This window comes from Bos indicus, chromosome 10 (assembly GCF_029378745.1).
Source record: "Bos indicus isolate NIAB-ARS_2022 breed Sahiwal x Tharparkar chromosome 10, NIAB-ARS_B.indTharparkar_mat_pri_1.0, whole genome shotgun sequence".
Lineage (NCBI taxonomy): Eukaryota > Metazoa > Chordata > Mammalia > Artiodactyla > Bovidae > Bos > Bos indicus.
In genome coordinates this window covers 11,447,252-11,463,061 of record NC_091769.1, presented here as the reverse complement: position 1 = coordinate 11,463,061, position 15,810 = coordinate 11,447,252, and the positions used below count along the sequence as shown (strand labels likewise).

At 39.4% G+C, this 15,810-nt stretch overlaps 1 protein-coding gene across 8 annotated transcripts in view; it reads left to right on the top strand.

Moving 5' to 3' along the window:
• Positions 1–280: 280 nt before the first annotated feature.
• The window catches only part of STYX (serine/threonine/tyrosine interacting protein), a 111,579-nt gene continuing 96,049 nt past the window's right edge, over positions 281–15,810 (top strand). For 4 of the 8 annotated variants that reach the window (XR_011568722.1, XM_070796888.1, XM_019968117.2 and 1 more), the window contains exon 1: positions 1,685–2,044. Coding sequence is in view for 5 of the 8 variants with exons in the window: in XM_070796888.1 (XP_070652989.1) it covers positions 1,988–2,044 (57 nt within the window). In the remaining 3 variants the exon portion in view is untranslated. The other 4 variants (XM_070796890.1, XM_070796887.1, XM_019968116.2 and 1 more) reach the window with 4 other exon arrangements.

Here is a 15,810-nt window from a genome sequence, read left to right as displayed (position 1 = left end):
CCTTCCAGAAAGTATTTATTTCTTTGCCTACTATGATTAGGCTGTATGATAGTTGATTGATATAGTACATGCACATCCATACCTTTTTTTTAAGATTATGATTAAAAGTAATGTTTGCTATTAAATGTGACTTGGTTTTCTTGATTTTTGTAAGATGATAATTTCCTTTTGAGGAGGTTTGTACACTCTTCTCAGAAAAATTTACACATAGGTACACACAATTTTGCGTATATTAAAACTTACAAGATGTATTGTTTCCCAAGCTCACCCATGGACTCCATAGGTATCTATGGATACCAGGCTCAGAGTGTCTGATGTAGGGGATGTTGATGTCAGAAGTGTTCAAAACAAAAGTTCTGTTACCTATACACAATTCTTTCTCATATTATGTGGCAATTAAAGCTTTAACAAATTACAATAGGAAATCATCATTGGGCATCAATTAAGATTATGTTATTAAAGGTGCAGTTAAAAAAAAGAAACTGTCTTCAGTTTAGTAAACACTGAAGAAGTGAGTATGACTCAGGTAAGTATAAAATCATTCTTCTAATAAAAAACTTGCTAGCAGAGTAATATGTACCTTTTTATAACTAAAAGAGAACTGTTTATAGATAGTGATAAAGAAAATGGAGCCCTCAAACTAGCCATTTAATACTCAAACAGTTCTATTTCTCTATATATTTAGCGTGTTTCATAAATATGACTATAAAAAGTAATAGGATGTCAGGTTTCGGTCAAATATCAATGTGCTCTTTTTTATTCTTTCCATTGTAATTCGCAGTTCAGTTATTGAATGATTTTCTCACTTTTTTACTTTAGTGGGGGGGGGGTGGAGTTTTTAAAAGAGTAAGTTTGGTGTACAAATCTTGAATGTTTTAAGTGTGGGTTCTTCCACTAATTTTCTTAATTTTCATCTGTTTAAAAAACAAAAAAGATACCATTATCTCCCTAGGCCCAGAGAAAGTGTTATATACCTGAACTTTATAAACAATATAGTATTAACTGATTCAAACTCCTTTTAAAAAGATATCGAAAGCCATGTAGTTTATAGTTTACTAAAACGTTGAAGTCTAATCTTAAAATTAAAGAGACCTTCAGTATTATGTACAAATTAGTGAGCTATCAATTTTTAAGATTTTTTCTTGATATTTTCCAATTGTCGTATTCCCAAGTATTGTTAAAAGTACACCGTTTCGATTTGCTTAAAAGTGATAGTGTTTCATTCTCTGTGTAGCATTACATAATTTTCAGGTGAACTCTTCATTACTCTTTTTTGGTTATAACCTCACCACAGATTGCGCAGGATTCTCAATAGAGGAGAAAACTATAGTTTCCTTTCGTATGCCAGTTTATGGTGGCTAGGATGTCTTCCCGGTTCTTACACCAAAGTAGGGATTTGCGTTGATTCCAGAAAGGGCATTGTCGTTTCAGATTATCCCACTGCCTTTCCCAGGACAGTCCTTCCTTCTCCCTCCTGCGGCAGCCCCACCTCCTCCGCACCCGGCAAGCTCCCGCCCGGGCGCCTCCGGGGCCCCGCCCCCCCGCGTCTGCGCGCTCGCGAAGGGGCGGGGCGGCGGCGCGCTGACACCTGGCGGCTGCAGCGGGGGCGGGCCGAAGGCAAGCGTAGGCTGGGATTGGCTGGGGCGGCGGGGGGACGGCGGGAGGGGGAAGGAGGGTAGACGGTTGTAGGGCTCGTGTTGGTGCCAGAGCCTGGGCGGCCTGAGGGGCGCGGAAGCACGGGGGGGAGGAAGACGGCAGCAGCATGGCGGCCGGATACGAGCCGCCCAACCTTCTTCCCGGCTGTCGCGGCCGCTGTTGCCGGAGTCGCCGGGACCCTATAGTCTGCGTGTGTTAGTTGTAAGCCCGCTGCCTCCCGGTCAGTCCTCCGGTCTACCTTTCCTTTCACCGCCACTGCCTGCCCGAGGGTCGGCTGGCGGGTAACTCCCACTCCTACCCGGCCCCACCCACAAACCCGCGGGCCAGGACCATGGAGGACGTGAAGCTGGAGTTCCCCTCGCTCCCACAGTGCAAAGAAGACGCCGAGGTGAGTCTGTCAGTGACTAACACGCACAGGCCTCAGTGGCTCTTCGCCGAGGGGCGGACCCCAGGCCCCAGCCGTCGGAGCTTTCACCTACTGGTACCCCTGTTGCCTCCTGAGGGCGTCTCGGGACCCCGGGGCGGAGTCTCTCGCTCCGGGGCCGTCTGCCCCGACCATGGCTCCGGGAGTTCCTCTTCCCCTCCGAAAACGCCGGGGCCGGGTCTGGTCTACTTACTTCAGTCCTTTCTTCCCCAGATTCGGCGTCGAGGACTTACTTGAAGTAAGGTAACCCTTTTATTGCCAAAGCAATGCAAGGGTATGTTTTTAATCTCATTTTGAGGGGTAATCTTTGGTGTCATCGATTGACTTGTGGGACACATGAGCCCACGTGTGGAATTGATGTGGGGCCTGAACTTGGAAGTGTGCCTTCAACAAGTTTCCAGAAGCAGTTGGTTTGTTTTGATTTGATTTGATTTTTGGTGTTCTTGAGGCAAGCCGTGATCATAGTAAAATGGCACGAAACTAGCTCATTTGAATCTGAAAACTTCAGTCAAAAAACTTGCCCTTTGGAGGGAAATTAATATGGGGATTCTTTATAACTTGGTCTCCTGATTTCTAACTCGGGGTTCTTTTTATCCCATCTTACATCTTCCCTCCCTAACGTTTGTATTGAGTTTTCCCCCATCTATTCCTAGTTTAAAATTCTTTATGGTATTGCTGCTGCTAAGTCACTTCAGTCGTGTCCGACTCTGCGCGACCCGACGGCAGCCCACCAGGCTCCCCCATCCCTGGGATTCTCCAGGCAAGAACACTGGAGTGGGTTGCCATTTCCTTCTCCAATGCATGAAAGTGAAAAGGGAAAGTGAAGTCGCTCAGTCGTGTCTGACCCTAAGCGACCCCATGGACTGCAGCTTTCCAGGCTCCTCCATCCATGGGATTGTCCAGGCAGGAGTACTGGAGTGGGGTGCCATTGCCTTCTCCGCTTTATGGTATTGGAGACTACTAAATTAGAAATTTTCTGAAGACAAAATGCGCTCTAGTAGTCTCAAGAAAGAAATGTTAAATTTCTACTTTTAAGAGATCATTCAGTTTATGGCAGGTATTCATTCTATTGAATGTCTTCTTTTGTGGTTGGTTCACTTTTTTTGATTTGGGGGATCATTGCTTGTGATAATAATCCTTGAGAATTTCATGTTTTAGGAGATTCAAATAGAAAAAAAAAAGTAGAATTTAGGTTAGGTTAAAAATGATTTTATACTTTTTTCTTTTATATCCTTGAAATGATTCAGTAATTTCAACACTAGGCAACCTTAGAAATAATGTAGAGCTTTCCCACTTTTAAGATGAAGAAATAGTAGCTTACTAAGAATAAATGGTATTCCTAGTGCACCTTGGTCTTCTTGTTCTCAGTTCATTGTCCTTTTAAATACACCTCAATTCTTCCCTGTTCTCGTCTTAATAGTTCTAGTTTAAAATGTTTAGACTTTGCATCTAATCTCTTATTGAATAATAATATATCTTATCCTTGCAAAGATTGTAAAATTCTTAGGAATACAGCTTACTTCTTTCCTGCTTGCTGCTTTTCTTGTGTTGGAGAGAAGTAATACTTAACCCTAGTACATAATGATATTCATATCATCCACTGAAAGCCAGTTCGTTCCTTATTCTGTAGCATTGGATGTTTGTTATCTCTCAGTTACAAGTGACAGAAACCAGAGGAGCTTAAGCAACAGAGAAAAGAAGTAACAAAATCCAGAAAGTTTGGAGTGCAAACTGGTCTCAGAGACTTGACTAGATGGTATTAAAAATGCAGCAGTACAGCCCCTGCCTTTCATTAATGCCTGTCTCTATTTTCTGTCAAGATCTGTTCTTTTTCTTGGGCTTCTCCACAGGTATCAAGTTTGACCATCAGTTGCTTGAGGGTCAGACCCTTAGAGCATTCACATTAAGAGGGGAAAGGCACTTTTCTCTAAGCTTTAGTGTTCAAAATCTAGTGGATTGGCTTATCCTTGGGATCAGTCAGGAGAGCCAGGAAGGGGTGAATATAGTGAGGGATCCAGTCTAGGTCACATACTTCTGGGCTGAGGGGACTGAAGTTTATCATTGGTAGTCCTCCCACCAAGATGATAGGAGCATTTCACAGAAGATGGAAGATGCTTTCTGGCCAGACAGAACTGTAAATAATCGTAAATAGGGCATCTAGTTAATTACGCATGGTAAAGTGACTAATTGGAGAAGGCAATGGCAACCCACTCCAGTACTCTTGCCTGGAGAATCCCATGGACGGAGGAACCTCGTAGGCTACAGTCCATGGTGTCGCTAAGAATCGGACACAACTGAGCGACTTCACTTTCACTTTTCACTTTTCATGCATTGGAGAAGGAAAAGTGACTAATAAAACAATGTTAATTTTTTAATTTCCAGTGAAATATGTAAAGTGGCAGATGTTCTTACACAATTATGGTGACCAGCCAGCATAATTTTTTCCACATAGGAAGCACTCCCAATCACATTCCAGTCTTGCTTAAGTAAAAAAGAAATTCAAGTACAGTAATTTCAGTGAAGACTATTAATGATTGATGTAATCAGGATATGATAACTTTATGATCCTGTCACCTCTATAAAAATTTTTACCTCCAAGTTTCTTGAAATACTGGATAGAGCACTCTTCCCAGAATGGTTGCTAGCAAAAATTTAGGTCAGCTTGCAAAAAGATTGTCATTCCTTTAAAATTGCTGTAATTTCATGTTGTTTTGAGGATGAAGTTCAAACCCTAATGTCATCAGCATGGTCCTGTGTGAACTGGCATCACCTGCCTCTCTTAATCATGTTATGAGCAACTCTTCCCCTTGCTCCATTCGGGCCCTATCTATAGTCACCTTCTCTCCGTTTCTGGAATGCTTCTATGTTTTTCCCCCTACCTTAGGAGCTTTAAGCTACAATTTTCCCCTGCCATGACTGCCAGCACATTTCCCTTGCCCTCTCCTGATTAACTATTTATTTTGGGGCTAGATCCCACATGAGGCATCATTTCTTCTGAGAAGCTTTCCCTGATTTTGTCAGTTCCTCGTGTCCACTCTCCCATCTCCAGAGGAGTTCGATCCCCAGGTTTCTAAGCTTCTGTAGCACTTGCTGGACTTCCCCAGTGGCTCAGCTGTAAAGAATCTGACTGCACTGTAGGGTACTCAGGTTTGATTACTGGATTGGGAGGATTTCCTGGAGGAAGAAATGGCAACCTGCTGCAGTATTCTTGCCTGTGAAATCCCATGGACAGAGGAGCCTGGTGGGCTAGAGGAGTCCATGAGGTCACAGAGTTGGGAACTACTGAGTGACTAAACAACAAGAGTAGGATCACTCAAGGAACTTTTAAAAAATAACCAAGGCTGGACTCCTTTTCTGAGTTAATTGGTTTAAGATGGAACTAGATAATTCCAGTGGCAGTTAGGTTTAGAAATAACTGATTTGGAAGCATCTTACTTAAATACTTCTTTGTTTTTCCATATCCTCCCAACCCTCTCATTTTTAAAGTAAAAATTGCTTTTGGTCCTTTGGTTTAAGCAGAGCTTGAGCTAGGCCAGAAGGAAAGAGCTTACTCTGAAGAGGATCTTTTTTGGGGGCAGGGAGCGGTGAGAGAAACTATAATACTACTTTTTCTGTTTTGTGAAGTGTCCCAGCTCAGGTATAGTATTCTAATTTTTTTTTTCCTTAACTGCCCCAACCTGTTGTTTAAACAGTCCTCTTGGTATTTGTAAACATTATGTTTCAACCAGCCTAAGTTGGTACATTTATTTGTTTATTGGTCTTTGAACATTTTTATAGCATTCTTTCTGTCCCCTAAGTGTGATTTTATAGGTCATGTAATTGCATTTGCTTGAGAAGTAAGAAGAGAGCCTGAAAGATGTTTTAATATGTGGTATCTTATAGCTCATATTGATTGAAGGATTTTCACTTGTGAATTCCCATCAGAAGCATGGTGTGTTTCACAATTAAGGATATTTTGGCTTAACTGGCTTGCTTTGGTTTGAGAAACATAGTTGGACTGCTTGGCTAATCAGCAGAGTTTGGGAAATTGATTCTACTAATTAATTATAGGAGTAACTCAAAATACATCATATCAGTTATAATGAGAGTCTGCCTTATTAATACTACCATCTCTAAAGAGATGAATTTTTGAAACAATGTGGGCAGGCTGAGATTAAGATTGAGTGTGATATATATGCAAGACTTGGTTATTAGATACATGTTCAGACAGATACATGTCTGGTAGAGCAAGACTGTGAGCATAAATGACTTTCAAAGTCCTGATCTAAAGGCAGAGTTGGTAGACAAGGCAAGTTTAAGATTTGTTCTGTAGGTAGTAATCAGGCTAGATAAAGAAGGTAAACTTCTGAGATCAGGATCTGATGCTGGCACCAGGAAATGCTCCAAATGAAATTTTCTATGAGAAAAGACATTCTAGGTTTCAAAGGAACCATGCCTGTTACAGCAAGTCATATAACAGGTGAATAAGAGTAATTTTTATCTGTCCAGTGAATAGGAGTAATTTTTCATTCTCTTCTATACAGCTTGCTTCTTACTCCTTTATTATCTCTTCTATAAATACAGTATATGTGTTCTATCGAATACAACCTTATGAGAAGCTCAAAATTTATTTGAAGCCTCTTGTTTCACTTAAAAATTCGTATAAATTTTGAATTCTATTCATATGGTCATGTTTGTTTTAACATGAATGTTCTAAGTTAGTGGTCAGTGAAAATATTTTTTTCATCGGGGGGGGGTGGGGTGGGGGGTGGAATTTATGATAAAATTGACACCAGAAAGAAGCACATGTTTATCCTGTGGCTTTAAGTGCCATCAGGTATATTGCCTCATAGTCCCTAGAATATATGTACACCACTTCTCTATATATGGTCCTCTTTTTTTCTTCTTTTGTCACACATAATGTAGAAATTTCAGTTTTGGTAAATTCAAACGTACATATTTCTTTAATCACATCCTTTCTCACAACTCTGACAAGTTTTTTCAGGAATATAAGGCTGCTAGAGAATCTTAAAAAAAAAAAAAAAAAAGATCCATAGAGTCTAGTGCCATGAATCTCCTCAGTGCATATTCTGTATAGGTACTGTGCTCAATGGTTAAGGGTTCTGTGACTAAAATGACAAGAGTATTTGACTTAACATTTTTTCAATATAAGAAGGTTATAATATATTGGTAAGTTATAAAAGCAGATAAACATTCAGTTTGTACAGTTTGATTACATTTGCCCCTCTACTGGCTTGTAAATTACATACTTTTTTCTATTCTATTAATCTCTATAAGCTAATCATATTATATAGTCTATATTTGTTAAAATATAACTATATGTTTGCTTATAGTTCCTTCTTACATTGAGAGACTGTATAGTGTAGTGATGAATAGAATGGACTCTATAGAGTCAGACTACTTGAACTTGAAGTCAGGTTATGTATGCTCTCAGTGCCTAAAGTAGAAATGTAAAATAGAGACAGCAGTACTTTTTCTTCAAAAAAACATACTTTAGATGTTCTTTTAATAAGAGTCTGCTGGTAGTAGACTCTCTTTTGTTTATATGGAATTGTCTTTTATTTCACTTTTGTTCTTGAAAGATGATTTTCTCAATATATATCCTAGACTAACAGTTACTTATTTCACCATTTTGAATGTATTACTCTTCTGGCGTTTCATTCTTGTAGTTGAGAAATCAGTCAGTTGAATTGTCTTTTCTTTATATGTAATCTGTCGTCTTGTCCGGATTCTCTCTCCTTTTGATAGAGATTATAAAATTTACATAGAGTATAATGCAGATATTATGTACAATCAGTGAGTTTTGTTAAATATATACACCAGTGTTTACTGCTTCTATCAAGATATAGACCATTTCTCCCAACATAGGAAGTTACCTCATATTTCCAAGCAACGCCTACCACACCCCACATTAGGCAATGAATATTATGATTTCTATAACCATAGTGTAGTTTTGTCAGTTCTTGAACTTCATATAAATGGAATCATGCAAAAGAAACTGTTTTGTTAATGACTTTTTTCACTGATCATAGTATCTGTGAAGTTCATCTCTGTTGTGTTTATGAGTTGTTGATTCTTTTTTATTGCTGAGTACTGTTTCATTGTATGAGTATACTATGTATAGACGTTTGGGTTACTTGGGGTTATGATGAATAAAGCTACTTTGAATATTCTTGTACAAGTCTTTTTGGTGGACATATGTTTTCATTTCTCTTTAGCAAATCTTTGTTAAGAATTGCTCAATTAATAGAGTAGGTGTATTATTAGCATTTCATTTTATACTCGCATCAGCAGTGTTTGAGAGTCCCACTGGCTCCACATCAACACTGACTTATATAGTACTGTCACTTTTTAACATTAGTCATTAGTGGGTATGTAGTGGTTTTAATTTGAATTTCCTTAATGACTGACTAATGATGTTGAACATGTTTTCGTGTGATATTGACCTTTTAGTTATTTTCCATGAGATGTCTCTTCACTTATTTTCCCATTTTAAAAATTAGGTTTTCACTTTATTGTTGGTATTTTGTATTTTGGATACAAGTCTTTTGTTGAATATATGTACTACAAATATTTTCTTTCAGTCTGTGGCTTGATCTTTTGTATTCTTAGCAGTATATTTCAGTTGATTAGAATTTTTTAATTTTCATTAAATCAAATTTACTAAATTGTTTTTCCTTTGTGCTTAGTACCTTTTGTGTCCTCTTTAAGACATTGTTCCTTTCCCAAGGTTGCAGATATTCTTCTATGTTTTCTTCTAGAAATTATATCATTTTTGCATTTATGTTTACACACAAACACACATATACTTTTTTTTCATTCATTCAACAATTATTGAGTGCCCACTGGCTTCCCCAGGTGGCATTAGTGGTAAAGAACCTGCCTGCCAATGCAGGAAATGGAAGGTAGGTTTGATCCCTGGGTTGGGAAGATCCCTGAAAGAGGAAATGACAGCCCACTCCAGTGTTCTTGCCTGGAAAATTCCATGGGCAGAGAATCCTGGCAGGCTACAGTCCATCGGGGCTGTTGAGAGTTGAACACAACTGAGCTCCTATGCACACAGGAGTCAAACATTGTTTGGGTCAAGTCTCATAGACCCACACAAAGCTGCATCTCTTTGACTGATTCACTGTGTGCCGAGCACTGTCATCAAGTATTGGAAGTAGATTACAGCAATGAAGACACATGAGACATTTGTGTGTGTCTGTCTGTGTGTATGCACATGTGTGCATGTGTGGTCAGGATCAAAATTTATTTTATTTCCCAGACATTTATTCAGTTATTTCCAGCATCACTTGTTGAAAGACTTCTTTCTCCATTGAATTACATTGGTGTCTTTTCAGGAAAATTAATTGGCTGCATATATGTAGGTCTTCTGGCCTCTATTCATATTTCCATTCTTCTATTTGCTTTTAGTCTGGAAAAAAAAAATCTTCTTTCTGTGTTTGCTGTGCTGAGCAGTTTCCTCTTTTCCTGTTTACCTGTGCATTTCTTTCCCTTATGGGCTGCCTATTTCTAAGGTACCTTTAACTCGTTTTGGAAAATTCTTATTAATATTGTGTGCAATATTTCCCCTTTATTTTTTCACCCCTCCTTCTAGAACTTAGATTCTATGGATGTTAGACCTTTTACTTCTATCTTACCAGTCTGTTAACTGCTCATATTTTCCAACTCTGGATTTAGGTCATTTCATTAGTTTTGTTTTCTAATTCACAAATTCTCTCTTTAACAGTATCCTTTCTTCTGTTTAGCCTATCTGATGACTTTTCATTTCAATTGTACATTTTCAGTTCTACATATTCCTTTTGGGTCTTTAAAAAATTGATTTCTTAATATTTGATTATACTTAAGGGTACTTTTTTTTTTTTTTGCATTCCAGTCCCCTATAATGAGAAGGACATCTATTTTGGGTGTTAGTTCTAAAAGGTCTTGTAGGTCTTTATAGAACCGATCAACTTCAGCTTCTTCAGCGTTACTGGTTGGGGCATAGGCTTGGATCACCGTGGTATTGAATGGTTTGCCTTGGAAACGAACTGAGATCATTCTATTGTTTTTGAGATTGCGTCCAAGTACTGCATTTCAGACTCTTTTGTTGACCATGATGGCTACTCCATTTCTTCTAAGGGATTCCTGCCCACAGTAGTAGATATAATGGTCATCTGAGTTAAATGCACCCATTCCAGTCCATTTTAGTTCGCTGATTCCTAGAATGTCAATGTTCACTCTTGCTATCTCCTGTTTGACCAATTTGCCTTGATTCATGGACCTAACATTCCAGGTTCCTATGCATTATTGCTCTTTACAGCATCTTCAAGGCTGTGTATTGTCACCCTGCTTATTTAACTTCTATGCAGAGTACATCATGAGAAACACTAGGGTGGAAGAAGCACAAGCTGGAATCAAGATTGTCGGGAGAAATATCAATAACCTCAGATATGCAGATGACACCACCCTTATGGCAGAAAGTGAAGAGGAACTCAAAAGCCTCTTGATGAAAGAGGAGAGTGAAAAAGTTGGCTTAAAGCTCAACATTCAGAAAACGAAGATCATGGCATCCGGTCCCACCACTTCATGGGAAGTAGATGGAAACAGTGTCAGACTTTATTTTTCTGGGCTCCAAAATCACTGCAGATGGTGATTGCAGCCAGGAAATTAAAAGATGCTTACTCCTTGGAAGGAAAGTTATGACCAACCTAGATAGCATATTGAAAAGCAGAGATTTTTTTTTTGCCAACAAAGGTCCATCTAGTCAAGGCTGTGGTTTTTCCAGTGATCATGTATGGATGTTAGAGTTGGACTGTGAAGAAAGCTGAGCACCGAAGAATTGATGCCTTTGAAGTGTGGTGTTGGAGAAGACTCTTGAGAGTCCTTGGGCTGCAAGGAGATCCAGCCAGTCCATTCTAAAGGAGATCAGTCCTGGGTGTTCATTGGAAGGACTGATGCTAAAGCTGAAACTCCAGTACTTTGGCCACCTCATGTGAAGAGTTGACTCATTGGAAAAGACCCTGATGCTGGGAGGGATTGGGGGCAGGAGGAGAAGGGAACGACAGAGGATGAGATGGCTGGATGGCATCACTGACTCGATGGACATGAGTTTGAGTAAACTCCGGGAGGGAGTTGGTGATGGACAGGGAGGCCTGGTGTGCTGTGATTCATGGGGTTGCAAAGAGTCGGACACGACTGAGGACTGAACTGAACTGAACTGAAGGGTACTCTTATAGTGAATGTTTTATCATATCCACAAAGACAGCAATATTTTTTATTGTTGTAATTAATATCTGAAGTTTTTGTGGATGTGATTCAGTTGTATGGCTTCTGATACTAGCTTATTTCCTCCTTTTTTTTTTAATGAATTTTTAAATTGTGAGTTCTTAGAACTTAACTTTTGAATTATTTCTGATTTAGGTTTAGAGTATGTTCCTCCAGAGAGAAAATGCATTTACTTCTCCCAGGACACTCATTCAGGACCACTTGACATTAAATTTTCACTTGGTCTCACGAATCAGACTGGTTAACACCCCATCCCACTATTACCACCACCACCTACTCAGGCCCAAAGATAGGAAAGGCAGGGGTACTCATTTTTATGGGGATGAAGTAAGCTTCTACTCCCTCCAGTGTGTCTTCACTGAAGGTATTGCCCTTTGGGGACCCAGTGTTTTGGTCATGATCTCGCTTTCCACTTTGAGTAGGTCCTAGGCTTTCTCTCAAATGCAGTGCCATTTAAAGCAAGACCATGGTGAGAATGTGGAACAACTAAAACTCCCATCCATTGCTGGTGGGCGCATAAATTGCTTTTGGAAAACTTTTGACACTGTCTGGTAAAGCCAAATATAGGCCTACTCTGATTGTCATTTAATTGCCACATATATTCAAGAGAAATAAATGCATATGTCCATCAAAGGGCATATAAAAGAGTTTTCACAGCACCTTTATTCATAATTGCCAAAACCAGAAAGCTACTTAAATCTCCATGAACAGGAGAATGAGTCAGTTGTGACTGCACAGCAATAAAAAGGCATAAACTACTGACATACACAACAGCATAGATGAATCTCATAGACATTAGGTTGAGATAAACCAGACCTAAAATAGTACTGCTGTATGATTCTTTCCTGGTGGTTCATTAGTAAATAATTCTCCTGCCAGTGCAGGAGATGAGGGTTTGATCTCTCGGTTGGGAAGATCTGGAGAAGAGACTGGCAACCCACTCCAGTATTCTGGCCTTGGGAATCCCATGGACAGAGGAGCTGAGTGGGCTCTGGTCCATGGGGTCATAAAAGAGTTGAACACAACTTAGTGACTAAACAACAAATGATTCCACTTACATGAAGTTTTAGGACAGACAAAACTAAAATCTGTAGTGATAAAAGTCAGTCTGAAGACAGGAGATACTGACTGAGAAGAGGAAAGAGGGAACTTTCTGGGATGATGGAAATCTCCATCTAAGTTGTGATTTTGTGGGTAAGTATATTTGTAAAGAAAGGCAATGCCAAAGAATGCTCAAACTACCGCACAGTTGCACTCATCTCACACGCTAGTAAAGTAATGCTCAAAATTCTCCAAGCCAGGCTTCAGCAATATGTGAACTGTGAACTTCCTGATGTTCAAGCTGGTTTTAGAAAAGGCAGAGGAACCAGAGATCAAATTGCCAACATCCGCTGGATCATGGAAAAAGCAAGAGAGTTCCAGAAAAACATCTATTTCTGCTTTATTGACTATGCCAAAGCCTTTGACTGTGTGGATCACAATAAACTGTGGAAAATTCTGAAAGAGATGGGAATACCAGACCACCTGGTCTGCCTCTTGAGAAATTTGTATGCAGGTCAGGAAGCAACAGTTAGAACTGGACATGGAACAACAGACTGGTTCCAAATAGGAAAAGGAGTATGTCAAGGCTGTATATTGTCACCCTGTTTATTTAACTTCTATGCAGAGTACATCATGAGGAACACTGGACTGGAAGAAACACAAGCTGGAATCAAGATTGCCGGGAGAAATCTCAATAACCTCAGATATGCAGATGACACCACCCTTATGGCAGAAAGTGAAGAGGAACTCAAAAGCCTCTTGATGAAAGTGAAAGAGGAGAGTGAAAAAGTTGGCTTAAAGCTCAACATTCAGAAAAGAAGATCATGGCATCCGGTCCCACCACTTCATGGGAAATAGATGGGGAAACAGTAGAAACAGTGTCAGACTTTATTTTTCTGGGCTCCAAAATCACTACAGATGGTGACTGCAGCCATGAAATTAAAAGACGCTTACTCCTTGGAAGGAAAGTTATGACCAACCTAGATAGCATATTCAAAAGCAGAGACGTTACTTTGCCAACAAAGGTTCGTCTAGTCAAGGCTATGGTTTTTCCTGTGGTCATGTATGGATGTGAGAGTTGGACTGTGAAGAAGGTTGAGCGCTGAAGAATTGATGCTTTTGGTGTGTTGGAGAAGACTCTTGAGAGTCCCTTGTACTACAAGGATATCCAACCAGTCCATTCTGAAGGAGATCAGCCCTGGGATTTCTTTGGAAGGAATGATGCTAAAGCTGAAACTCCAGTACTTTGGCCACCTCATGCGAAGAGTTGACTCATTGGAAAAGACTCTGATGCTGGGAGGGATTGAGGGCAGGAGGAGAAGGGGACGACAGATGAGATGGCTGGATGGCATCACTGACTCGATGGACGTGAGTCTGGGTGAACTCCCGGAGTTGGTGATGGACAGGAAGGCCTGCCGTGGTGCGATTCATGGGGTCGCAAAGAGTCGGACATGACTGAGCGACTGATCTGATCTGATATTTGTAAAAATTATTTGAGCTCTACATTCAGATTTGGTCGTTTTAGCACTTCATTCTTACATCCATTTTAAAAGCCAACTCACGGGAAAAGACCCTGATGCTGGGAAAGATTGAAGGCAAAAGGAGAAGGGTGTGGCAGAGGATAAGATGGTTAGATAGCATCATCAACTCAGTGAACAGGATTTTGAGAAAATAGTGGGAGATAGTGAAAGTTGCTCAGTCATGTCCAACTCGTTGCCACCTCGTGGACTATACAGTTCATGGAATTCTCCAGAATTCTGGCGATTTGCCTGCCATGTGGGAAATCTGGGTTCAATCCCTGGGTTGGGAAGATCCTCTGGAGAAGGGAAAGGCTACCCACTCCAGTATTCTGGCCTGGAGAATTCCATGGACTATACAGTCCATGGGGTTGCAAAGAGTCAGACTCCACTGAGTGACTTTCACTTTCACTTTCTGGGAGATAGTGGAGGACAGAGAAGCCTGGCCTGCTGCAGTCCATAGGGTCGCCAAGAGGTGGACATGAGTTAGGCACTGAACAACAGTGCTGCCTTCATAAAATGAATTTGAAAAGTGTTCCCAGTTTTTTTGTTTTTTGGAAAAGTTTGTAAAGGATTGATATTAATTTTTCTTTGAACGTTTGGTTGAATTTACCAGTGAAGTTGTCTGGTTCTGGACTTGTTTGTTGGGATGATTTTGATCAGTAATTCAGTCTCTTCGTTGTTTCTTCAAATCTTATTATTGAGTTTTAAGAGTTCTTTTTATGTTCTATATAGATACAGTTTATTTATCAAATACATTCCTTACAAGTATTTTCTCCAGTTCATGGCTCCAAGTTTCAATTTTTAACTATGAATGCTTCTTATAAAGAACAGATATTTGTATCATGATGGAAGTCCAGTTTATTGAAGTTTTTCTTTTATGTATTGTGATTTTGGTGTCATATTTAAGAAGTATTCGCCTAACCCAGTCACAAAAATATTCTCATATGTTTTCTTCTAAAAATTGTTATTTTGGGTTCATATCTAAGCCTACAACATTTTTGTTAAGTGGAAGATATGAATAAAAATTTGTTTTTTATTTAAAAGAAAAAGAACAGAAACATAAGACTGAAAAGACTAGCAGATTTTCTCAGGATGCTGTGTTTCAGTGTTTACTGCCCTTACTGGGTTTGTGCTTTCTTATGTTTGTGAGTGTGTGTCTGTCTGGGGACTTTCCTCACTTCTTAGTTCATCTGTGCATTTAAAGATACTTTTGAATCAAAGTTAACATGCCTCAGATTGGCTATCATTGGCTATGATACTGCCACTGTGCAAAGCTAAAGATACTTTGGAAGATGTATTTTAACAGTCATTTTGTAGATGGTTTCTCAGGGTTTATAGACCAGTTCTACATTGTTGAGACCAGTTTTCAAGATTTGAAACAAAAAATGTATTTTGTTTCTCTTTATTAAAAAAAAAAAAGGAATGGTGATGGTCATTGTAGGAGTATATATTCTCTTTCCATTACAGAAGTATAACATTTCTACCTTCTGTGTTAAAAATACTTTTCTGACTTGGGGAATCTGGGTGGAGGGTAAAGGGAATTCTTTGTACTATTTTTTTAACTTTTCTGTAATTCTAAAATTTTCTAAAGAAATTTAAAAAACCTTTTTGCAGTTTTAACTTTAGAAACCTAATTACTATTTTTAATTCTGAGTTTTAAACAACTAAGCTAGAAACTTTTAGAATGTAGTCCATTTACAAATGAAGACTACCTGTAGTGTATTTGATTTCTCATTTCAATTCACTGTAATTGCTTTTATCTTCTTCTAACTTTTAAAATATTTTCTGTCTTTGCCATTTTGCTTTGGCATTTTTCATGGAGAAGGAAATGGCAACCTACTCTTGCCTGCAAAATCCGATGGACGATGGATGGAGGAACGTGGTAGGCTACAGTCCATG